We start from the raw sequence: 27,000 nt of genomic DNA, 5'->3' as shown, positions 1-27,000 counted from the left end.
AGAATGTGTACTCTATAGTTGTTGGATAAAATGTTCTGTAAATGCCTGTTAGATCCATATGGTCTAAAGTCCAGTTTAAATCCAAAAATTTTTTTTTTTTTTGAGACAGAGTCTTGCTCTGTCACCCAGGCTGGAATGTAGTGGCGCGATCTTGGCTCACTGCAATCTCTGCCTCCTGGGTTCAAGTGATTCTCCTGCCTCAGCCTCCTGAGCAGGTGGGACTACAGGCATGCGCCACCACGCCCAGCTAATTTTTTTTTGTATTTTTAGTAGAGACAGGGTTCCACCATATTGGCCAGGCTAGTCTCGAACTCCTGACCTCATGATCTAACCACTTTGGCCTCCCAAAGTGCTGGGATTACAGGCGTGAGCCACCGCTCCTGGTCAAAATCCAGTATTTCTCATTAATTTTCTGTCTAGATGATCTGTTTAATGCTGAGTAGGGTGCTGAAGTTCCCCACTATTATTGCACTGGAGTCTATTATTATTAGTATTATTTTCTCTTTCCCCATCATGAAATAGCTCTCTTTTTAGATCTAGTAATATGTGCTCTGTGAATCTGGGTGCTACAATGTTGGGTGCACATATATTTAGAATTGTTATATACTCTGACTGGATTGATCCCTTTATCATTATGTTATATAATGACCTTATATTTTAAAAAAACTGTTATTGGCCAGGCGCGGTGGCTCACGCTTGTAATCCCAGCACTTTGGGAGGCCGAGGCGGGCAGATCACGAGGTCAGGAGATTGAGACCACGGTGAAACCCCGTCTCTACTAAAAATACAAAAAATTAGCTGGGCGTGGTGGCGGGCGCCTGTAGTCCCAGCTACTCGGAGAGGCTGCGGCAGGAGAATGGCGTGAACCCGGGAGGCAGAGAGCTTGCAGTGAGCCGAGATCGCGCCACTGCACTCCAGCCTGGGTGAAAGAGCGAGACTCCGTCTCAAAAAAAAAAAAAAAAAAAAAAAAAAAAACTGTTATTGACTTAAAGTTTGTTTTATCTGATATTAAGTGTAGCTACTCCTGCTCACTTCTGGTTTCCATTTACATGGAATATCTTTTTTCATCCCTTTACTTTCAATCTATATGTGTCTATACAGATAAAGTGCATTTCTTATAAGCAGCATATACTTGGGTCATGTTTGTTTTGAATACATTCAGCCAGTCTATATAAGTAGAGAATTAAATCCATTTACATTTAAGGTTATTGATTTGTGTGTTTTTGTTCCTATCATATTGTTGTTTGCTGGTTGTTTTATATATTCTTTATTTCTTCTCTTATTGTCATTTTGGTTTGGTTGTTTTCTGTAGTGGTACCATTTGAGTACTTTCTCTACCTGTGTGCTTGCTTTACCAGTGTTTTATATTTCCATGTGTTTTCATGATGGTAAACACTTCCAGGTTTAGGATGCTCTTGAGCATTTCTTGTACGGTCAGTCTAGTGGTGATGAATTCCCTCAGCATTTGCTTGTCTGGGAAAGGCGTTACTTCTCCTTCATTTAAGAAGCATTAGTTTCTTTCAGCACTCTAAACATATCATCCCATTCTCTCCAGGCCTGTAAGGTTTCTGCTGAGTAATCTACTCTTAGTCTGACGGGGATTCTTTATAGGTAACTAGATGCTTTTATCTTGCTATTTTTGGAATTCCCTCCTTGTCTCTGACTTTAGTCAGTGTGACTATAATGTGATGTGAAGAAGTCCTTTTTGATTGTATCTATTTGGGGATCTCAGAGCTTCCTGTATCTGGATGTGTAAATCTATTGCTAGACTTGGGACGTTTTCATCTATTTCATTAAATAGGTTTCCTAATCCTCTTGTTCTCTCTTCACCTTCTGGGACCCTAATAATTTGAATATTTGGTCACTTTATGGTGTCCCATATGTCATGAAGGTTTTGTTCATTTATTTGTTCTTTTTTTCCTTTAGCCTGAATAGCTTATTTTGAAAGACCTGTCTTCAAGTTTTGAGATTCTTTTTTCTGCTGGATCTAGTCTCTTGTTCAAGCTTTTTTTTTTTTTGAGACGGAGTCTCGCTCTGTCGCCAGGCTGGAGTGCAGTGGTGCGATCTCTGCTCACTGCAACCTCTGCCTCCCGGGTTCAAGTGATTCTCCTGCCTCAGCCTCCCGAGCAGCTGGGACTACAGGTGTGTGCCACCATGCCCAGCTAATTTTTGTATTTTTTAAATAGAGATGGGGTTTCATCATGTTGACTAGGATGGTCTCAATCTCTTGACCTCGTGATCTGCCCACCTCGGCCTCTCAAAATCTTGGGATTACAGGTGTGAGCCACCGCACCTGGCGAAGCTTTCTAATATATTTTGTATTTCATTCAATGAACACTTCAGTTCCAGAATTTGGTTCTTAAAAAGTGTATCTTTATGGTGAATTTATCATTCACATCCTGAACTGTTTTCTAGTTTCTTTGTATTGTTTTTCAGAATTCTCTTCTCTCTCACTGAGCTTCTTTAGAATCAGTAATTTGAATTTTTTCCAGGATTTCAAGAATGTCTTTTTGATTGGAATCTGTTGCTGGAGAATTATTGTGTTCCTTTGGAGGTGTCATATTTCCTTGTTTTTAAATGTTTCTTGTCCTTAAGTTGATATCTGTGCATCTGGGTATAATAGTTGCTTCTTCCAAGTTTTTTGATTTTTTTTTTTTCTTTTAGAGTTGGAATCTATCTCTATTACCGAGGCTGGAGTGCAAGGGCACAATCACAGCTCACTGCAGCCCAAACTCCTGGGCTCGAGTGATCCTCCCACCTCAGCCTCCCAAGTAGCTAGGACTACAGGCATGCACCACCGTCCTTGGCTAATTTTTAAAAAATCATTTTTATGGGCCGGGCACGGTGGTTCGCAACTGTAATCCCAGCATTTTGGGAGGCTGAGGCGGATGAATTGCCTGAAGTTGGGAGTTCGAGACCTGCCTCACCAACATGGAGAAACCCTGTCTCTACTAAAAAAATACAAAATTAGCCAGGAGTGGTGGTGCATGCCTGTAATCCCAGCTACTTGGGAGGCTGAGGCAGGAGAATTGCTTGAACCCGGGAGGCAGAGGTTGCAGTGAGCCAAGATCATGCCATTGCACTCCAGCCTAGGCAAGAAGAGTGAAACTGTCTCAAAAGAAAAAAAAATCATTTTTATAGAGACGGGGTCTCACTGTGTTACTTAGGCCGGTATTAAACTCTCGGCCTCAGGCAATCCTCCTGCCTTGGCCTCCCAAACTGCTGGGATTACAGGCATGAGCCACTGCACCTGGCTGAAATTGCTTTTGTAGGGGAGGACTTCTTCCTGAATATGTATCTATGGTATTGGTTGGGTGGGATACTTTGATTTGATTTTGGATGCATGCAGCAGTGTAGTCTCTGTATTTCTTTGACTGTAAACAGCATTAATGGTATCTATGGTTTCCTCAGTAGCTCAGGGTAGAGTTATTTGTGGACGCTCTGGTGAAGTTTTGCTGAGGACTGGGATGCCAGGTAGGTCGGCCTTTGGGCCCCAGTGGTGGCAGTGGTGGGCTAAGCATGCCTGTCCTTGGATTCCAAGGTGGCGTATGCTGGCACTAATGTTAACAGGTCCAGGCACACCAATTCTTGTGGTTCCAGGTGGCTTACTTGGATGTTGGTAAGGTAGTAGCAGCAGTGGGCTGAGTGGGTGGGCAGAATTTTGGGCCCTGAGGCAGCCAGTGTCACATGAACAATGACAATGACAGTGGCAAGATGATCTAGGTCCCCAAGGATCCAGTACGTGCTGGTGTTGGCAGTGGCTGTGATGGGCTGGGTGGGCCAGTCTCCAGGTGTGCAGGTGGCATATACAGCTAGGTGCCAGCTGTGGTGGTACCGGCTGGGGGGTAGGCCCAAACTCAGGCCCCTGGAAGGAGTGTTCAGGTACAAGTGGTGGTATACTGGGCCGGGTAATAGCCTGGCTGCTGGACTGTGTACTCTGGCACAAGGGGCAGGGAGACCAAAGCTGGGCCGAGCAGACTTGTTCTCAGGCTCCCTGATGGTAAGGGCAGGTGCAACCAGTGGCAGGCAGGGGTGGGGCAATCCCTCAGGCCACCAGTGGAATGCTTGGGTGGGGAGCTGCCCTGCCACACTAGGGAGGGTGGCACTGCCTTCAATGGTGCGCAGCCTAGGCCAGGGGGTGCAGAACATGCATGCCGCTTGCACCTCAGCCCCTGCTGCCATAGCCAGTGACTCACTTGTGCTTCAGCCCCTGGTGCAGTAGCCCATGGTCAAATGCACCTAAACCCTGGGGGTAGCAGCCATACTTCTCTTGCATCTCAGCTCTGGTGCCACTAGGTTCTGGGACAGTGCACAGTCTGTTGGGGCTGGGCTCTAAAATGGCACCTTGTTGTGGCTGCTTAGGTCTCAGGGAGCATGTGAGACGCAGTGCAAGCTTCCTCTCTGGAGCAGTGCTGTTGCACAAGGTCCCGACAGCTCTGTGTTAGTTGCAGGACCCATGAGAGTCAAGGGGCTCTCTTCTGGCTAGGATTGCAGGAGCTGACAGCGGGAATGAGGACTTCTGAGGGTCTCTCATTTACCCTTTCCCTGTAATGGGGAGTCTCTCTTGGCTCTCAGCCTGCTAGGCTGTCTCACTCTCTTCTTCCTTGCTTTAAATATTTCCTGTCACTTTTCTGTTGAATTCCAGTATTCTCTTTTGGATGATCTATTTGAAATGTGATTATCTACTTACTATTTTGCTTCTTAGTGGAGGAGTTGAGTACAAAAATGCCTATAGTCAGTCATCTTGAAACCTCCCATCGTATTCTCCAAATATCTTAATAGTTACCACACAGAAGATGTAGCAGACTTATTCTGCTACATCTTATTGTTTCAGAGAGTAAAAGTAGGATTAATGAAGGAAAGCTACTGAGTCAACATTAAGAGTAAACAGTGAGTTAGGTCACTTTCTTCTTCAGCTTTGGGAAATTTTCTTGTATCATTGTTTTGATAACTCCTCTCCCCTCTATTTTCTCTGCTCCATTTCTGGGTACCCTGTTGGCTGAATGTTGGACAGTTGAATTGGTACTCTCTGTTTCTTAATTTTTTCTCAGATTTTCCATCTCTGGCTTTCAATCGTATGTTCTGAGAGAGCTCAACCTTTTCTTCTTAATCTTCTCTTGAACATAATTTTGATTTTTTTGGAATACAAAATAAATTTGCATGGTTTAAAATTCAAAAGTTAGGTCTCCCCCAATGCCACTTATTCTCTTCTCTTTAGAAGTAATCAATATTACCCATTTCTTAAGCATCTTTCCAGAGACAGTCTATTTACACACAACAAAAAAGGCATATATTTCCTCCTGAATCCACCCTTCTTTTTCCAAACAAATGGGAATATATCATAAACATGTTCAGCACTTTTATCTTCTTACTTGAAATCTTGGTTTGTTCAAGTGAGCTTCCCTATTACAGAGTGTTACACTGTATAAATATATTACACATTTAACCAGTTCCTTATTATTATTTTTAAAATTTATTTTAAAAAATATTCTTTTTTTTTGAGACAGAGTCTCGCTTTGTCACCCAAGCTGAAGTGCAGTGGCATGATCTTGGCTCACTGCAACCTCTGCCTCCCAGGTTCAAGCTTGGCTCACTGCAATCTCTGCCTCCCGGGTTCAAGCAATTCTCCTGCCTCAGCCTCCTGAGTAGCTGGGGTTACAGGTGCGTGCCACCACGCCTGGCTAATTTTTGTATTTTTAGTAGAGACGGGGTTTCACCATGTTGGCCGGGCTGGTCTTGAATGCCTGACCTTGTGATCCACCCACCTCAGCCTCCCAAAGCTGGGATTACATGCGTAAGCCACAGCACCCAGCCAAAAAAATATTATTATTGTTTTTAGAGATAGGATCTTGCTCTATTGCCCAAGCTGGAGTGCAGTGGTATGATCATAGCTCACTGCAGCCTCAAACTCTGGCAATCCTCCTGCTTCGGTCTCCTGAGTAGCTGGGACTACAGGCATCCAGAACTGTGCTTGGCTAACTTCCTAAACATTTTTGTAGAGACAGGGTCTCACTATGTTGCCCAGGCTGGTCTTGAACTCCTGGCCCCAGGCAATCTTCCTACCTTAATCTCCCAAACTAGCTCCTTCTTGATGAACATTCAGGTTGTTTCTAACCTTCACATCTTGCAAACATGCTGCAATGAACATGCAGTCATTTTGGACAAAGGCAAACGTAAGTGTAGAAGTTTCCAGGAGTGCAACTGCTAAATCAAAGGACTTGAGCATTTTAAATCTTCATAGGTATTGCCAAAGCACCTGTAGAGGCCAGAGGGACCTCCCCTTTACCCTCCGAAGGCTCACTGAAAATCACTGACAAAAGAGAGATTAATAGGAAAAAAGGCATACACATTTATTTGGTTATAATTTTATGTGACGCCAGAGTCTTCAGAATGAAGAATACAAAATAAACTGTCATTTTTTGTGCTTAGGTTCACAAAGCATATGGACAGTGGTATAGAAATATGATTGGACACAGGAGGCTGAGGCATAAGAATTGCTTGAGCCCAGGAGGCGGAGGTTGCAGTGAGCCAAGGTTGCACCACTGCACTCCAGCCTAGGCAACAGAGTAAGACGCTTGTTTCCAAAAAAAAAAAGAGAAAAAACAAAAAAGAAATATGATTGGACAAACAGGGTATGATCTAATGCTAACAGACAAAGTAGGGAAATCCAGTAAGGCCTGTCTAGATTTCTCTTGGCCTGTCTCTGCAGCAATCCTTTCTACGGGTATGAGGCAGAATCCTGTCTGGAATGGAGGTCTTATGACCTATAGTCAAAGTAGGTCAAATCATTTCTTTATGACCAATTTTTACACAGAAAGGTGACGGGCAAGCTGGAGTAATATTCTCAGGTTTTATATAAGGCTGGCTTCTGGGAAAAGGAGTTCTGGTTTCTATGACCTGCTCTGGGGAAGAGGGATTCTGGTTTCTATGGTTAGCCTCAGAAGAAAATGAGAGATCAAAGATAGGTGGGCAGAAAAAGGTCAGAGAGAGCTGCTTCTGAGGCCTTCATTTTGGGGTATCATTTTCTGAGACCCTGTACACCCTTCATAAAAGATGTACTAATTTATGTGTAAGAATGCCTACTTGTCCACATCCTCACCAATACAGTGTTTTGTCAAAGTTTCTTAGTTCTGCCAGTCACATACTCGTCATTTTTTTTTTTTTCCCCCAAGAAATAGGATCTCACTGTCACCCAGACTGGAGTTCAGTGGTACCATCCTAGCTCACCACAGCCTCAAACTTCTGAGCTCAAGCAATCCTCCCCCATCAGTCTCCTGAGTAGCTGGAACTATACCATGCCTGGCTAATTTTTCTAAAAAACAATTTTTTTTTTTTTTTGAGACTCAGTCTTGCTCTATTGCCCAGGCTGGAGTGCAGTGGTGTGGTCTTGGCTCTCACTGCAACCTCTGCTTCCTGGGTTCAAGTGATTCTCCTGCCTCAGCCTCCTGCGTAGCTGGGATTATAGGCGTGTGCCACCACGTCTGGCTAATTTTTGTATTTTTAGTAGAAACGGGGTTTGGCTATGTTGGCCAGGCTAGTCTCAAACTCCTGGCCTCAAGCAATCCAATGGCATGAGCCATTATACCCAGTCCCAATTAAACATTTTTATTGTTCCATTTCCCACCTACTTCCCCCTAATTAGCTTGATAAATATTCACCTTTTACTATTATTTTAATAGGTTCCTTAGAGATTAAAATGTCATCCATCTTTAATTTATCCAGGCCTATATGTATATACACCCCTACCCTGACCAACAGACAATATAGTGTATTTTAATTCTCTCTATACTTTAAGTGCCACAAAAATTACTTAATGTGTCACTTAAATTAATCCACATATTTACCCTTTTTGTTGTTTCTTCATTCCCTGAATCTTCATGTTTCTTTTACAAATTTCAAGTTTTTTCTTCTGCTTAAACAAAAACTTTAGTATTTCCTTTAATGTAGGTATTCTGGTAAGAAAGTCCATAAATTTGTCTACAACTGTCCTTGTATTAAGTTTATCCTTGAAGGCATTTTCACTGGTTATGGAAATCTAGGTTGGTAGTTATTTTGTTTCAGCCCTGTGAAGATGTCATTCCATTATCTTCTGTCTTCTATTGTTTCTGTGGAGATGGTAGCTCTCAGACAAACTGTTGGCTGCTCGTTTGTACATACTCCTCACTCCCATCCTGCCCTGGGTACTCTAACATTTTTTCACTTTGAGTTTAGTTTCAGCAGTTTTAAGATAATGTGTTTAGGTCGGGCGCAGTGGCTCACGCCTGTAATCCCAGCACTTTGGGAGGCCGAGGCATCCACGAGGTCTCCTGATCTCACGAGGTCAGGAGATCGAGACCATCCTGGCACCTGGTGAAACCCCGTCTCTACTAAAAAAAAATATATAAAAAATCAGCCAGGCGTGGTGGCAGGCGCCAGTAGTCCCAGCTACTTGGGAGGCTAAGGCAGGAGAATGGCGTGAATCTGGGAGGCGGAGCCTGCAGTGAGCCGAGATTGCGCCACTGCACTCCAGCCTGGGCGACAGAGCAAGACTGTCAAAAAAAAAAAAAAAAAAAAGAAGATAATGTGTCTAAAAGTCACTATCATTTTACTTACCTTGTTGGGGTTGATAGGCATTTATCTGTGGCTTGTTGCTTTTTGATGGTTTTGGAATGCCTTTAGTCATTATCTTTTAAAATACTGCTTTTGTCCCATTCTTTCTTTCTCCTTCTGCTGTTCCATTACACATTAGACCTTCCTCACTGTATTCCCTATTTATCGTCTCTTCTATATTTTCCACTCATTTTTATCTTCATGTTTCATTCGGGATATTTTCTTCTGATCTATTTTAAATTACTAGCTCTCTCTTTAGCTGTTTCTAATCTGCTGTGGTTGTATCCACCGAGTTCTTAATTTTGACTGCTAGAGTTTATAGTTTTCATTTGGTCTTTTTTATTGTTGTTTCCAGTTCTCTTCTAAAATTCTCAATTTTGTCTCATCTCTTTTAACAAATTAAACATTTAAAATATATTTCTAAAAACTCCATTGTCTGGAGTCTGCCTACTGTCTACAGTTGATTTTCTTTTTGGCTTAGGGTTATTGTGTCTCCTATTGTGTCTTGAATTTAAATTGAATTTTAGATACTATATATAAAAATTTATAGAAATAATTTGAGGCCTATAAATATGCTATAGTCCTCCAAAGAGGACTTAAAGTTTGCCAACTTCCCCCAACCCCTGGTGGGTCTCTGGACTCTAATTTTGGCCTCCAACCCATTTAAGCCTTTCAAGAATGCCACTTAGCTTCTCGGCTACCTTTTCTGGAACTTGCAGAAGCCCCCAAGGAAAAAGCAACCCTGAACATCAGGTTCCCCCTTACTTCTTTCCTTCTTTTCTCAGATCCTATAATTCCTTAATGCCTTGTTGTTGTTTATTTTCTTTCTTTCTTTTTCTTTTTTTTTTTTTTTCGAGACAGAGTCTCGCTCTGTTGCCCAGGCTAGAGTACAGTGGCACGATCTTGGCTCACTGCAACGTCTCTTTGTGGGTTCAAGCGACTCTCCTGCCTCAGCCTACCAAGTAGCTGGGATTACAGGTGTATGCTATCACACCCAGCTAATTTTTTTATTTTTGGTAGAGACAGGGTTTTGCCATGTTGGTTGGCCAGGCTTGTCTTGAACTCGTGACCTCAAGTGATCCACTTGCCTCGGCCTCCCAAAGTGCTGGGATTACAGGTATGAGCCACTGCGCCCAGCCTCCTTAATGCCTTATTAATGCTCCAGTGTTCTTCAAGCAGGTTATTTTAATATTTTATTCCAGAGGAAACAGTTATTCACAGCAGGAAGGTTAATCCAAATTACCTAGTCTACTCTTACCAAAAGCAGAAAAAAACCTTAACTTTCCCCAAATAGTACATTCAAATTCTTTAGAGAAGTGCTTCTTTCTCTCCTTTTAACTTGAGTAAATGCCACGTTTGAGTTCTGTCACTGAGATGAAGAAGGGGAACAAGGAGAAAGACCTTGAATTAATTGCCTTTTAAAATACTAATCTCATTTCTGCACTTCATCATATTTGCCAGCTCTGGATCTAGGGCCTCTTGTAGCCAAGGTTTCTGTTTCATCTAAAAACATGCCAGAAAAAATTTCAAAATCTCACAGACATTGTTAAGCAGACTGCTTCATTTTTTCTGTTTACTTCTTTTTGTACTTCATATTCTATGTGCAATTATAAAGGATATGAAAAAATATGTTCAGCCTACCATCTTTAAACTGTTTCATTAAATCTTTCATTTTACTTTCTAAAATTTATCCTACAGATAGACACAAACAAATGCACAAAAATATTAGCACTATATTAATAAAATGATGGAAATAACTCAAATATCTGTTAACAGTAAGTTGTTTAAATTATGGTACAATACAATCATTTTAAAAGATAAGCCAATATATCATAATTTAATTCCATTTTGTATGAAAATAATTTTTAGTATACACACAGAAAAAGAAATCCATATGGTAAACATATAAATAAACATATTTATAACATATGCTAACTTAATACTATTTATGGAGAAGGCATTATAAAGAACTACAGTTTGACTCATTAAATCATTTCATAATATTTGAATTTTTATAGGGAAGCTATTTTTACATAAATAAAACAAATAAACATATCAAGCCAACTAGATTACTTCTACAGAGTTCTCATATGCTAAGAAGCCAAGCCAACATCAAAACGGTCTCTGGGAATACAAATTCATTTTACACTGAAGGCTGCATCTCCTTGGTTTGCAAAACAACCCGAAATAGGTCTCTATTTGAAAGCAGGTAAGATTAACTGGGCAAAGGCAAGCCCAGTGCTTTAAAGCATGGAACTTAGAATAAAACAGTCCTAACTAGTGATATTAAAGGGAAATAATTCATTTATACATGAAGATAGAAGAGATGATAAAGTGACCAGAGAAAAACATAAGTGGGGGTGGAGGAGCACTGAAAAGGCATAGAATATAAAGGGCAGAAGTAGAACTGATGGAAACTAAGAATTAGAGTCCAGTAGGGAAGAAGCACGCACATACATTTCTATGTTTAAGATATGTAATGGCAATATGCTATAGCTAATCCTTTTCATTTTCGGATGGCTTGTGTATCTGATAATACTAATTTCATATTATGCTTAAATGAGTTAAACTGGGAAATAAACCCAAGTTTTAACACCTGTACTGCTAAAGAGAGCAGTATGATGTTACACTGAAATCACCTGACATTTTTGGTCTTAAAAATTCAGTAATTTTCAGATAAAAAAAATTCTACAATCCTAAAAGAGGATTGTTCTTTATTCACTTAGGTATCTACTTTTGCAGCTGTAGATACCTAACTGTATCCACACCTATATGCTTACAACTTTTCATTCCAGAGATTCCCAGTGCTACTACTCCCATTCCTGCACTTATGACAGACACTGATCATCAGTCACAGCACTTTGCCCCCGAGCACAGTCACTGAGCCCTCCCTTTCAGACTTCTATACAGTCATTTTCAATAAACTGGAGATAGTACGAGATAAAACCTATTTGCCATCCTACATATCCTTAAGCAAGATGTGAATTTCATTACAATTCAAAGACTTTCTTAGTGAACAGTGTCTACATAAACAGCTTTTTAAAAAACTCTGGGCCGGGTGCTGTGGCTGGCCGGGTGCCGTGGCTCACACTTGTAATCCTGAGGTGGGTGGATCACCTGAGGTCAGGAGTTCCAGATCAGCCTGGCCAACATGGCGAAACCCCGTCTCTACTAAACATACAAAAAATTAGCTGGTCGTGGTGGTGTGCGCCTGTAATCCTAGCTACTTGGGAGGCTGAGGCAGGCGAATCGCTTGAACCTGGGAGGCGGAGGTTGCAGTGAGCCAAGATTGCACCATTGCACTCCAGCCTGGGTGATGAGCAAAACTCCGTCTCAGAAACAAAAAAAAGACTTCTGGTAATTATCTTATGAATAAAATTGGCTCTCATTTTTTGAACTCATTAGATTAATAAATTAGGATATAAACGTTGTCAAGATAACCCAAAGATGACAACATAGATATTTCCTGACTTACTTATTCTGAAACATTTTTTATAACCTGCCATTACAACTTCCTTGGTCACAGGTATCTGTCTGAGCAATTCTAGACTCATGCAAACTGTTGAAAGAACCTAATATACCCATTAATCCTATTCAACTGTACAGCCAATAGCATAATGAGGTCTGGGGCAATGCATTTCCAGTTTACTTAGCATATGTTCTGTGTAACAAGAGATAGTGACAGCAATGAAGATTTACTTTTGTATGTATGTATGTATGTATGTATGTATGTATGTATGTATGTATTCTTGTATTCATTCATTTACTGAGATAGGGTCCCACTATCACCCAGGCTAGACTGTAGTGGTAGAATCTATAGCTCACTGCAGTCTCTGACTCTAGACTCAAGCAATCCTTTTGCTTCAGCCTCCCAAGAAGGTGGACTACAGGTGTGGACCTCATGCAAATGAGGATTTAAAAATAATATTTATCTGAAGGTTTCCTCCCATAGATATTTTTAAATCATTAGATATAGATGATGGTCTCACCATTTTAAAATTAGACAAACAAATGAAGAAAAAAAAAGAGAAACAAATTCTTACCAATTTTTCTGCTTCTGTGTTCATTTCCCTTAATTTCTTGATATGTTCCTTTTTAATCATGAGAATTTTTGATAATCTGGTCTACACACAAAGAAGAAATATTTTAGAATAAACAGGCATTTAGGTATATTGGTTAGACATTAAATTTCCAATTTTTTAGTAAGATATTTCAGCAATAGATTTTAGTGTTTCAACATATATATATAGCATAGCATTGTTTTTTTTTTTCTGAGACAGAGTCTCACTCTGTCACCCAGGCTGGAGTGCAGTGACACAGTCTTGGCTCGCTGCAACCTCTGCCTCCCAGTTCAAGCAATTCTCGACTCAGCCTCCCGAGTAGCAGGGATTACAGGTGCACGCAACCACGCCTGGCTAATTTTTGTAATTTTTTTTTTGTTTTTTGGAGACGGAGTCTTGCTCTACTGCCCAGGCTGCAGTGTAATGGCGTGATCTTGGCTCACTGCAACCTCCGCCTCCCAGGCTCAAGCAATTCTCCTGCCTCAGCCTCCCGAGTGGCTGGGATTATAGGCATCTGCCACCATGCCCGACTAATTTTTGTATCTTTAGTAGAGATGGGGTTTTGCCATGTTGGCCAGGCTGGTCTTGAACTCCTGACCTCAGATGATCCACTCACCTTGGCCTCCCAAAGTGCTGGGATTACAGGCGTGAGCCAGGGCACCCAGCCATTTTTGTATTTTTAGTAGAGACGGGGTTTCACCATGCTGGCCAGGCTGGTCTTGAACCCCTGACCTCAAGTGATCTGCCCACCTTGGCCTCCCAAAGTGCTGGGATTACAGACATGAGTCACCACACTTAGCCTCATAGCACTGTATTTTATATATCTGATTAAACTGACAAGCAAATATTATTTTAAAAATCCATTGTAACTAGGACATGTCAAAAGGACGAAGGAGTCAATCTGAAGAAGCTTTCACTGGTCCAAAATAGGGCAATTTGTAGACCAGTAAGAACAATAACTGTAATGAACTAAAGCCAAATGTTAAAATCCATGAGTTTACAATGATACTTAGGAAGAAGAAATGACAGAGTGAGAGCAATTCTGAAATCTTATTGAATGAATGGATCTAAGCATTGATAATCGATGGCAGCTAACATTAAAAAATAATTAGGTCAGCGATGCAGTGGCTCACACCTGTAATCCCAGTACTTCGGGAGGCCAAGGCGGGAAGATCACTTGAGCCCAAGAGTTTGTGACCAGCCTCAGCTTCCCAAGTAGCTGGGATCATGAGTCCAGGAGTTTGAGATCTCATCTCCACCAAAAATAAATAAAATTAGCTGGGTTTGGTGGCTTGCATCTGTAGTCCCAGTTACTCAGGAGGCTGAGGTGGGAGAACTTCTTGAGCCAGGTAGGTGGACGATGCAGTGGGCCGAAATCATGCCACTGCACTCCAGCCTGGGCAACAGAGCAAGAACCCATCTCATAATAAATAAATAAATAAATAAATAAATAAATAAATAAATAAATAAAGGGCCTCCTATCAAAAGAACACAAAACCACCTGTAAAAGTAGTCACATAATAACAAATAATCAGCCAACCAAAAAACCTAAATCCACTCAAACCTCTAGAAATAATTTTCAATTTACACAAGATACAAAGAACAGGTTAAATAATCCCACAAGGATTTAGTCAAAAAATCAAGACTGTGGGAGACTGTATGGATAAGTAATCCAGTTTCTTCAATAAGTTGCATGGAGAAAAAAGGCACTCAACATTTAAAAAACAACTTAAAGATCTGAATACCAACTGGATATTTGATATTGACATTTAAATTTTTATAGATGTAATAATGATATCGTAGTTGTTTCTTAAAAAAAAGAAATCTAGGCCAGGTGTGGTAGCTCACGCCTATAATCCCAGCACTTTGGGAGGCGCGGGTGGATCACCTGAGGTCAGGAGTTTGAGACCAACCTGGCCAACATGGTGAAACCCCATCTCTACTAAAAATACAAAATTTAGCCAGCGTGATGGCAGGTGCCTGTAGAGAATCACATGAACCCAGGAAGCGGAGTCTGCAATGAGCTGAGATCACGCCACTGCACTCCAGCCTGGGCAACAGAGTAAGATTCTGTTTCAAAACAGAAAAAAAAGAAAGAAAGAGTAAGGCCGGGTGTGGTAGCTTATAGCTACCCAGGCTGAGTGCAGTAGCATGATCATGGCTCAATGCAGCCTCAACCTCCTGGGCTCAAGTGATCTTCCCACCTCAGACTCCCAAGCAGTTGGGACTACAGGGACGTACCACTACACCTGGCTAATTTTTGTATTTTTTGTACAGATGGGGTCTCACTATGTTGCCCAGGCTTGTCTTCAACTCCTAGACTCATCCTTGTCTATGTTGCCCAGGCTTGTCTTCAACTCCTAGACTTCCAATCCTCCCAGCTTGGCCACCCAAAGTGCTGGGATTGCAGGTGTGAGCCGCTGTGCCTGGCGGCGAAACATTTTTAATGTTTATTTTGTCATAAGAAAAAATACATTTGGAACAGCAAAAAAATCAAAATATCAACTTCACTTAAGAGCAAAACTGAGAGTTTTATAAAACCTCACATACTATAAAAGGTAAGGACATAAAATAACTTTTATTTTTACCTCTTAAATATCTTAAAATAATAGTGGAAGTAGTATTTTAACTAGGCTTCACATATAGATTATAAATTTTAAATTAAGAACTAAAATCAAATACACAGACTTTCAGTTTACAGTCTGGGATATAAGAAGCTTGGAAGGTGCTACTCCATCCTAACACCAGGTAAAAAGCTGAACATACTTAAAAAAATCAATGACACTTGGCCGGGCGCGGTGGCTCACGCCTGTAATCCTAGCACTTTGGGAGGCCGAGACGGGTGGATCACGAGGTCAGGAGATCAAGACCATCCTGGCTAACACGGTGAAACCCCGTCTCTACTAAAAATACAACAAATAGCTGGGCGTAGTGGCGGGCGCCTGTAGTCCCAGCTACTCGGGAGGCTGAGGCAGAAGAATGGCATGAACCCGGGAGGTGGAGCTTGCAGTGAGCTGAGATCGTGCCACTACACTCTTGCCCAGGTGACAGACCAAGCCTCCATCTCAAAAAAAAAAAAAAAAAAAAAAAATCAACAACACTTCTTAGATCTCTAAGAAAATTGAGGGCCAAGGCAAACTGTCCACAAAATTGGAAAGAATGAAAGGCAAATATGTAGAATCACAATTACTGGAGCAGAAACCCATGAGCAAAAACCTCTAGGAACCAGTGCTGGGGTAGGAAAAAATGAACTGTAATTTATGTGGTAGGTGTGGGAAAGTCTGACCTTAAATTAAGCATTTACTCTACGGGACCCAGTTAGGAGGGTTTTTTGAAAAGCATACTTGGTGAGTTTTACTTCCAGGGGCTTAATCTGGTTCTTAGTGAATACTGCAGAAATACCCCCTCTTGCTTCCTGCAAGGGGAAGGAAAACTAACAATTTTGAATTAAGATAGAGCATTCTGTTCTTAGCAAGGCCTGCCCTCAGGAAAAACTATTTAACCAGAAGCTAACATGCTAGGGTTTTATCAGAGGCTAACTGACCTGGGGGAAGAGAAAAATCCAACCCCAGCCCACTCTAGCCACCCTGTACCACCTAAGAGGAGGAAAAACTGAGGTGCATTTGTGAAGTTCACAGTCCAGAGGCTCAGGCTGACACAGTTCCTTTTACATAGTACATCATGTTTGGCAATTAAGAAAAAAGTACAAGGTATGCCAGGAGGCAAAAAACGTAGTTTGAAGAGACAAAGCAAGCATAAAAACCAGCCTTAGATATGGCAGGGATGTTGAAATTTGAAAGAACTATGAGTAATAAGCTAAGGCCTCTAATGGATAAAATAGCATGCAAGAACAGATGGGCAATGCAAGCAGAGAGATGAAAATTTCTAAAGCTTGAGGATATATTATTTATTTTCCTTTTTTTTTGCTGCCACAACAGTTATCTCAGAAGAGGATATATTAATAGGAACTTCCAAAACTAAAAAACAAAGAGAACAAAGACTGAAAAAATCAGCACAGAATGTCCAAGGATTGTGGGATAACTACAAAAGGTATAACTTATGCATTAATGGAAATACAAGAAGGAGAGCAAAGAGAGAAAAAAAGGAAGAACTATCTGAAATATAACGAATGAGAATTTCCCCAATTTAATGTCAAATACCAAACCAAAGATCTAAGAATCTCAGAGAATACCAAGCAGAAAAAACACCACAAAAATCTCTAGATTTACACATATCATATTCAAACTACAGAAAATCCAAGATAAAGAAAAATTCTGGTCCGGCTATGGTGGCTCACACCTCTAATCCCAGCACTTTGGGAGGCTGAGGCGGGCAGACTGCTTGACCCTAGCAGTTCGAGACCAGCCTGGGCAACATGACAAAACTCCATCTCTACATACTAAAAAACAGGAAAAAAAAATCCTGAAAGAAAACACTTCACCGATAGAGGAGCAAAGATAAGAATTTCATCTGACTTCTTAGAAACCAGGCAAGCAAGAGGAGACTGGAGTGAAATATCCTGTGTTGAGAAAAAAAAATCTGGCAATCTAAACCTCTGCACCCTATGAAATTATCGTTCAAAAGTAAAACAGGACTGGGCATCATAGCTCACGCCTGTAATCTCAGCACTTTGGAAGGCCAAGAGGGAGGACTGCTTAAGCCCAGGAGTTGTGGAGCAGCCTGAGAAACACAGCTAGAGCTTATTTCTACAATAACAAATAAATAATTTTTTTTTTTTTGAGACAGAGTCTCGCTCTGTCACCCAGGCTGGAGTGCAGTGGTGTGATCGTGGCTCACTGCAAGCTCCGCCTCCCAGGTTCATGCCAGTCTCCTGCCTCAGCCTCCCGAGTAGCTGGGACTACAGGCGCCCGCCACCACGCCTGGCTAATTTTTTGTATTTTTAGTAGAGACGAGGTTTCACCATGTTAGCCAAGATGGTCTGGATCTCCTGACCTTGTGATCCGCCCGCCTGGCCTCCCAAAGTACTGAGATTACAGGCATGAGCCACTGTGCCCGGCCAATAAAATAAAATTTTTTTTAAGTGAAAGAAAAATACTTTCTCAGAGAAAAAAACTTGAGAAAATCTGTCACCAGTAGGACTGCCTTGTAAGAAATGATTTTTTTCTTTTTTTTTTTTTGAGATAGAATTTTGCTCTGTTGCCCAGGCTGGAGTGCAACGGAGAGATTTTGGCTCCCTACAACCTCCACCTCCCAGGTCAAAGTGATTCTCGTGCCTCAGCCTCCCAAGTAGCTGGGACTATAAGCACCACCACGCCCGGCTAATTTTTGTATTTTTAGTAGAGACGGGGTTTCACCATGTTGGCCAGGCTGGTCTCGAACTCCTGACCTCAGTGATCTACCCACCTCAGCCTCCCAAAGTGCTAGGATCACAGGCGTGAGCCACCACACCCAGCCAGAAATGTTAAATGATGTTCTTTAAAGAAAAAGAAAATGATACATGTCAGAAACTCAGATATAAATAAAGGAAGTGTATCAAAGAAAGAATATGTTGAAGGTAAAATACAAACTTTTATTTTCCTTATTCCTAATTGTTCCAACAGATAACAGTTTGTTCAAAATAACAGCAACAGCATATTTGATTCTATATGATTATGTGTATATATGCTTATGCATGCTTAGGTATAAATAAAATAATGACAGCAATGATACAAAGGAAAGGAGGGATGAATTAGGATTATTTTGTTATTATCAGGTACTGGTACTACTCATGAAGCTGTACAGTGTTATTTGAAAGTGGATATGGATTAGTTGTAAAAGTATATAATGTAAATTCTAGGGCAACCATTAAAGAAAGCTAAAAGAAAAAAAGTATAATCTATATACTAAGAAAGCAGAGAAAAATAGAATTACGTAAACCATAAAACGCAAAAAAAGAGTGGAATATAAAAACAGAAATAAAGAATATGAGCAACAAATAGAACATAGTAATAAATATGATATTTATTACTATATGATAATCCAACTATATCAATAATCACTTTGAAATCTACTTTAAACATAAAGACACAGATAGATTAAAAGTAAATGGATGAAGGCCAGGTGTGGTGGCTCACGCCTATAATCTCAGTACTTTGGGAGGCCGAAGTGGATCCCATTGCTTGAGCCAAGGAGTTTAAGACCAGCCTGGGGTACACTGACACCCCATGTCTATACAAAAAATACAAAAATTAGCAGGCGTGGTGTCTTGTGCCTGTAGTCCCAGCTACTTGGGAGGCTGAGGTGGGAGGATTGCTTAAGCCCAGGAGGTTGAGGCTGTAGTGAGCCACCGCACTCCAGCCTAGGCTACAGAGGGAGACCCTGTTCTCTAAAAAAAAAAACCAAAAACATAGCTAGTCTCGGTGGCTGACACTTATAATTCCAGCACTTTGGGAGGCTGAGGCAGGCAGATTTCTTGTGATCAGGAGTTCCAGACCAGCCTGGCCAACATGGTGAAAACCTGTCTCTACTAAAAATACAAATATTAGCCAGATGTGGTGGAGCACACATGTAATCCTAGCTACTCGGGAGGCTGAGGCATGAGAATCATTTGAACCCAGGAGGCAGAGGCTGCCTGGGCGACAAAGCAAGACTTTGTCTCAAAAAAAAAAAAAAAAAAAAAAAAAGTAAATGGATAAAGAATATAAGAATATGCCATGCTAGCACTAATCAAAAGAAAGCAGGAGCAGTTATATCGCTTTCAGACAAAGCTGACTCCAGAGCAAGAAAAGGTGTCAGGAATAAAAAGGGACATTATGGCTGGGTGCGGTGGCTCACACCTGTAATCCCAGCACTTTGGGAGGCCGAGGCGGGTGGATCACAAGGTCAGGAGATAAAGACCATCTTGGCTAACATGGTGAAACCCCGTCTCTAATAAAAATACAAAAAAATTAGCTGGGCGTGGTGGCGGGTGCCTGTAGTCCCAGCTACTCGGGAGACTGAGGCAGGAGAATGGCGTGAACCTGGGAGGCGGAGCTTGCAGTGAGCCCAGATCACGCCACTGCACTCCAGCCAAGGGTGACAGAGCACCAAAAAAAAAAAAAAAAAAAAAAAAAGGCATTACATAATGAGAAAGGGGTCAATGTTCCAAGAAGACATAATAATTTTTTTTTTTTTTGAGACGAAATCTTGCTCTGTCACCCAGGCTGGAGTGCAGTGGTGCAACGTCAGTCAGCTCACGCCTCCTGGGTTCAAGCAATTCTCCTGTCTTAGCCTCCCGAGTAGCTGGGATTACAGGTGTCTGCCACCACACCTGGCTAATTTTGTATTTTTAGTAGAGATGGGGTTTCACCACGTTGGCCAGGCTGGTCTCGAACTCCTGACCTCAAGTGATCTGCCCGCCTAAGCTTCCCAAAGGGCTGGGATTACAGGGGTGAGCCACCGCACCCGGCCAACAATACTTAATATTTATGTGCTTAATAACAGAACATCAAAACATGAGGCAAAATGATTAACTATTGACAAATAGATCAATCCACCATTATAGTTGGAGATTTTGATACCCCTCTATCAGAAACGAACAGATCCAATGGGCAGAAAATCAGCAAGGACATAAACTCAACAATACTATCAATTAACTGGATATAATTGGTATCTATAGACTACTTCATCCAACAACCGCAGAATATACTTTCTACTCAAGGTCGTACGGAAAATTCATGAAGATCTCATTCTGGGCCACAAAACATACCTTAACAAAATTAAACGAATAGAAATCATACAATGTATGCTCTTACACCACAATGAACTTCTACTAGAAATCAATAACAAAGAAAGCTATAAAATCTGAAGATATGTCTAAATAATAAATGAGTCAAAAAAGCAATCTAAAAGAAGAAATGAAAAAATATTCTGAACTAGATAAAAATAAAAAGACAACTTGTCAAAATTTGTGTGATGCAGCCAAAGCAGTGCTTAGTGGGAAACTTGTAGTATCGAATGCATATATTAGTAAAGAAGACCTAAAATCAGTAATTTAAGCTTCCACCTTAGGAAATTAAAAAAAAAAATTGCAAATTAAATACAAAGTAAGCAGAATAATATAAACTAGAGCAGAAATCAATAAAATTGGAAACAGGAAATTAATAGAAAAAAATCAACAAAACCAAAAGCTGGTTCTTTAAAAAGATCAATGATACCGATAAGCCTCTAGCTAGGCTAAGAAAAAAGAGAGAGGACACAAATTATTAATTTCAGAAATGAAAAAGGGGCATCACTACAGATCCTATGGACTTTAAAAAGATAAACTCCTTGAAATTTCTAAAACTCACACAAGAAAAAAATGGAAGGCTCTGAATAGGCTTATATCTATTAAATAAATTGATTCAATAATTAACCTTCCAAAACAGATAGCATCAGGCCCAGATGGGTTCACTAAGGAATTCTACTAAACATTTGAGGAAGAAATTATACCCAACCTCTGTTATGTTTTAGAGGATAGAAGCAGAGGAAATACTTCCTAACTCATTCTCCAAGGTTAGCATTACCTTAATACCAAAATCTGACAAAGACACTGTGAAAGAAAACTATAAGCCAGGCACAATGGAATGTACTCATAGTCCTAGCTACTGGGAGGCTGAAGTGGGAGGATCACTTGAACCCAGGAGTCTGCGCCCAGCCTGGGCAACACAGATCCCCTGTCCAAACATGAAAAGAAAAAAACTATAGATCAGTATCTCTCACAAACACAGATGCAAAAATCCTCAATAAAATATTAGCAAATTGAATCCAATGATGTATAAAAGGATTTAAGATCACGGCCAAGTGAGTGTTTTTTTTTTTTTTTGAGACAGAGTCTTGCTCTGTCACCCAGGCTGGAGTGCAGTGGCGTGAACTCTGCTCACTGCAAGCTCCGCCTCCCGGGTTCACGCCAGTCTCCTGTCTCGGCCTTCCGAGTAACTGGGACCACAGGTGCCCACCACCACGCCTGGCTAATTTTTTTGTATTTTTAGTAGAGACGGGGTTTCACCATGTTAGCCAGGATGGTCTCTATCTCCTGACCTCGTGATCCACCTGCCTCAGCCCCCAAAGTGCTGGGATTACAGGCGTGAGCCACCACGCCCAGCCCCAAGTGAGATTTACCTGAAGTATGCAAGGCCGATTCAATGTTTGAAAATTAATTAATATAATCCATCACATCAATAGGCTAAAGAAGAAAAATATGATCAGATTGATAGAGGCAAAGTATTTGACAAAATTCAACACTCATTCATGATAAAAACTCTCAGTAAACTAGGAATAGACAATGTCCCCAGCCTGATAAAAAAAAAAATTCTACAAAAAACCCCATGTCTAATATCATACTTAATGGTGAGAAACTAGAAGTTTTCCCACCAAGATCAGGAACAAGGCAACGATGTCCTCTCTTATCACTCTTTTCAACATCATACTGGAAGTCCTAGCTAATGCAATAAGACAAGAAAGAGAAATAAAAGGTAGAATTGGGAAGGAAAAAAAACAACTATCTGTTTTAAGCAGGTGACATGACCGTCTACGTAGACAATCTGAAAGAATTGACAAAAAAAAAATCCCTGGAACTAGTAAGTGACTACAGCAAAGTTGCAGGATACAAAGTTAACATACAAAAGTCAATTGCTTTGTCAAACAATAAACAATTATGATGTGAGATTAAAAACACAGTATCATTTACCTTAACAACCCCCAAAATGGAATACTTAAGTATAAATCCAACAAATATGTACAAGACCTATGTGAGCAAAACTCTGATGAAAGAAATCAAAGAACTAAATAAATAAGAGATATTTCATGTTCATGGATAAGAAGACACAACACTGCCAAGATACCAGTTCTTCTCAACTTGATCTATAAATTCAATGTAATATAAGTCAAAATCCCAGCAAGTCGTTTTATGGATATTGACAAAATGATTCTAGAGTCTATATTGAAAGGCAAAAGATCTACTATAGCCAACACAATACTGAAGTAGAAGAACAAAGTTGAAGGACTGACACTAGTCAACTTCAAAACATACTATAAACCTACAGTAATCAAGACAGTGTGGTAGTGGCAAAGAATAAAATAAAATAGATCAATGGAACAGAATAGAGAGCCCAGAAATAAATCCACATAGTCAATTATCTTCAACAAATGGGCAAAGGCAGTTGCCCAACAAATGGGCAACAGTGGAGAAAAGTCAGTCTTCAACAAATGGTGCTGCAACAACTGGACATCCACAAACAAACAAACAAAAAATGAATCTAGACAAAAACCTTACACCTTTCACAAAGGGAATCACAAACATGGATGTAAAATCCAAAACTGTAAAACTCCTAGAAAGTAACACAGGAAAAAAAATCTAGATGACTTTGGTTTTGTGACAACACTTTAGATATGACACCAAAGGCATGATCCATGTAAGAATGAAATGATGAGCTGAACTTCACTAACATTAAAAACTTCTGTTTAGTTAAAGACATTGTAAAGAGAATGAAAAGACAAGCCACAGACTGGGAGAAAATATTTGTAAAATATACATCTGATAAGGAACTGCTTTCCAAAATATACAAAGAACTCTTAAAACCCGATAATAAGAAAACAAACAACTGGATTAAAAAATGAGCCAAAGACCTTAACAGACACCTCACCAAAGAAGATATACAGGTGGCAGATAAGCATATGAAAAGATGCTCAATGAGGAAATGTATATGTCATTAGGGAAATGCAAATTTAAATAATAAGATACCACAATAAACCTATTAGAATGGCCAAAATCCAGAACGCTGACAACACCAAATGCTGACGAGGATATGGAGCAACAGGAAATCCCATTCACTGCTGCTGGGAATGCAAAATGGTACAGCCACTTTAGAACACAGCTTGTCAGTTTCTTATATAACTAAAGCATACGCTTACCATATGATCCAGCAATTACACTCCTTGGTATTTACCCAAAGGAGCTGAAAACTTACAGCTACACAAAAACCTGCACACAGATGTTTATGGCACCTTTATTCATAATTGCCAAAATTTGAAAGCAACCAAGATGTCTTTCAGTTTGTCAATGAGTAAATAAACTGTGGTACATCCCAACAATGTAATATTATTCAATGCTAAAAAGAAATGAGCTATCAAGCCACAAAAAGACATGAAAGAAACTTAAATGTATACTAGTAAGTGAAAGAAACCAATATAAAAAGGCTATATACTGTATGACTTCAAATATATGACAGCCTGCAAAAAATAAAACTATGGAAACAGTAAAAAGATCAGTGATTTCCAGGGGCTCAGGGGAAGAGATAAAAAGGTGAAACACAGAAGATTTTTAGGGCAGCAAAACTACTCTATATGATACATAATGGTGGATACATGATATTATACACTTGTCAAAACTCTTAAAATGTTCCACATCCTTAAATACATTAATGTGAACTATGGTCTTTAGGTGAAATGATGTGTTAATGAAAGTTCACTGACTGGGCCGGGCGCGGTGGCTCACGCTTGTAATCCCAGCACTTTGGGAGGCCGAGGCGGGCAGATCACGAGGTCAGGAGATCGAGACCATGGTGAAACCCTGTCTCTACTAAAAATACAAAAAAAAATTAGCTGGGCGTGGTGGCGGGCGCCTGTAGTCCCAGCTACTCGGAGAGGCTGAGGCAGGAGAATGGCGTGAACCCGGGAGGCGGAGCTTGCAGTGAGCCGAGATTGCACCACTGCACTCCAGCCTGGGCAACAGAGCGAGACTCCATTTCAAAAAAAAAAAAAAAAAGAAAGTTCACTGACTGTAACAAATGTACCATCTGGTGGGAGATAATAGGGGGAGACTACACAGGTGTGGGGTCAGGAAGTATATGGGAAATATCTGTATCGTCTTCTCAATTTTGCTATGAACCTAAAACTGGTCTAAAAAAATAAAGTGTATTGAATTAAAAATCAAATATAACAAGGATCGATAAAAATATCACTATTTAGACATAGTGTAGTAATACTTAGCTTCTGGCTCCCTTTGCTTATTGATCTCTCTCAAACTCACACACACAACACCTGTTCAAATATAACATATTAGCTTTGTTTTTACTTCTACTATTTAAAAGAAAGAATTAAAAACAAGTGTCTTCTTTGTGAAAAGAATAAGTCTTTGCTCTTACCACATTTTCAATCTTTCATATAAAAATATCCATCTGCCTTGAGAAGCCAAAGGTATAAGAAATTTTGCTGGGTGCGGTGGCTCACGCCTGTAATCCCAGCACTTTGGGAGGCCGAGGCGGGCAGATCACGAGGTCAGGAGATCGAGACCATGGTGAAACCCCGTCTCTACTACAAATACAAAAAATTAGCTGGGCGCAGTGGCGGGCGCCTGTAGTCCCAGCTACTACTCGGGAGGCTGAGGCGGGAGAATGGCGTGAACCCGGGAGGCGGAGCTTGTAGTGAGCCGAGATTGCGCCACTGCACTCCAGCCTGGGCGACAGAGCAAGACTCCGTCTCAAAAAAAAAAAAAAAAAAAAAAAAAAAGAAATTTTATATTGCAAGGATAACTAACAATATATCATTGGCTGGGCATGGTGACTCAAGCTTGTAATCTTAGCACTTTGGAAAGCCAAGGTGGGAGGATCACTTGAGCCCAGGAGTTCGAGACCAGCCTAGGTAACATAGGTAACATAGACTCCATCTCTACAAAACTAATAAAAAATATATTAGCTGGGAGTGGTGGTACATGCCTGCAGTCTCAGCTACTTGGGAGGCTGAGGTGGGAGGACTGCCTGAGACTGGAGGTTAAGGCTGCAGTGAGCCATAATGGCACCACTGTACTCCAGCCTGGACAACAGAGCGAGATTTTGTCTCAAAAAAAATAAATAAATAGACCAGGCGCAGTGGCTCATGCCTGTAATCCCAGCACTTTGGGAGGCCGAGGGCAGATCACGTGAGGTCAGGAGTTCGAGACCAGCCTGGCCAACATGGTGAAACCCCGTTTCTATTAAAAATACAAAAAATTAGCTGGGTGTGGTGGCGTGCGCCTGTAATCCCAGCTACTTGGGAGGCTGAGGTAATTCCACTGGAACCCGGGAGGTAGAGGCTACAGTGAGCTGAGATCGTGCCACTGCACTCCAGCCTGGGAGGCAGAGTGAGACTCTGTCTCAAATTAAATAAATAAATAAATATTAAATTAAAAAATGTGATTGAGGAACACAGAATGCTATATACAGACATAACAACTGACAAGACTTTTCCTCAAAATAACATCAACTGCAAAAGAACACTGTGAATATTTTCATGGATTATGTTATAAACATTTTTATTTATAAAGATCGTATCGGCCAGGTGCGGTAGCTCATGCCTGTAATCCCAGCACTTTGGGAGGCCAAGGTGGGAGGATCACTTGAAGTTAGGAATTGGAGACCAGCCTGGCCAGCACAGTGAAACCCCATCTCTATTAAAATTACAAAAAAAATTAGCTGGGCATAGTGGTGCATGCCTGTAATCCCAGCTACTCAGGAGGCTGAAGCAGGAGAAAAGCTTGAATCCGGGAGGTGGAGGTTGCAGTGAGCCGAGATTGACCCACTGCACTCCAGCCTGGGCAACAGAGCAAGACTCAGTCTCAAAATGAATAAATAAATAAATAAATGAAAATAAAGATCATATCTATCCCAAGCCAAAGTAGTTTTCATTTTCCAAAAAGGAAATGAAACATTATTAGACTATGATTCAAACTAAAAAATTTATTTAATCTAATTTTCAAACTCACTACATTTTTAAGAGTCCAGCTATAAGGAAAATTTTCTGATATAATACTTCTACACTTATTTCAGTTTAGACTTAGATTTCTTAGTGTCTAATCACTAAGTACTTAGCAAGTGAATACCTGTTTCTAGTGTCTGAAAAGAAATAAAATTTCTTCTAACCATATAAGCTAGCCAGGACATCATAACTGTTGAGCTGACTGATGACGGCAGAATACGCTGAGGTTACTAAATAAAAGCCTTCATAGTTACCCAAGTTATTAACAGCCAAACATTCAGAATTTCACAGAACATATGCAAGAATGTTTGAGCCCTTAAAATAGCAGAATAATAAGAACTCAGACACAAGACAAAGCTCAAGAAGAAAGATCTTTAAGTCTTTTTTGGTTTTTATAACTTTTATTTTCAGGCTTTGTTGGAAATAGCAGCTCTTAAAACCTACACGGTGATAAACCTACACGGCCCTAGAAAAATTTTCAACTTTAATAACATAAAAGGCATTGAGTTTTTAAACAAAGAGCCAAGATATTCAGAACAATTCTTACCACTTGGATAAGAAATTCTACTGGAAAACCACCTAATGTTTCAGTGTCAGAGCCAGAAATTTTACTTCTCCACGGCGACTGTCCTAATAAAGGATCATTATCCTATGGGAATAA

General features: G+C 40.6%; 1 protein-coding gene across 2 annotated transcripts in view; it reads right to left on the bottom strand.

Moving 5' to 3' along the window:
• Positions 1–27,000, bottom strand: part of LIN9 (lin-9 DREAM MuvB core complex component) — a 90,469-nt gene that overhangs the window by 19,445 nt on the left and 44,024 nt on the right. For both annotated transcript variants that reach the window (XM_003275103.4, XM_030812795.1), the window contains 2 exons: positions 26,887–26,988; positions 12,633–12,713 (listed from right to left, as the gene is read on the bottom strand). In XM_003275103.4, coding sequence (XP_003275151.2) covers positions 12,633–12,713; positions 26,887–26,988 — 183 coding nt within the window. The remainder of the gene's footprint in view (positions 1–12,632; positions 12,714–26,886; positions 26,989–27,000) is intronic.

This window comes from Nomascus leucogenys, chromosome 5 (assembly GCF_006542625.1).
Source record: "Nomascus leucogenys isolate Asia chromosome 5, Asia_NLE_v1, whole genome shotgun sequence".
In the NCBI taxonomy this organism is placed as follows: domain Eukaryota; kingdom Metazoa; phylum Chordata; class Mammalia; order Primates; family Hylobatidae; genus Nomascus; species Nomascus leucogenys.
The sequence above is the reverse complement of the archived record's forward strand: the minus strand, read 5'-3'. Positions and strand labels throughout refer to the sequence as shown.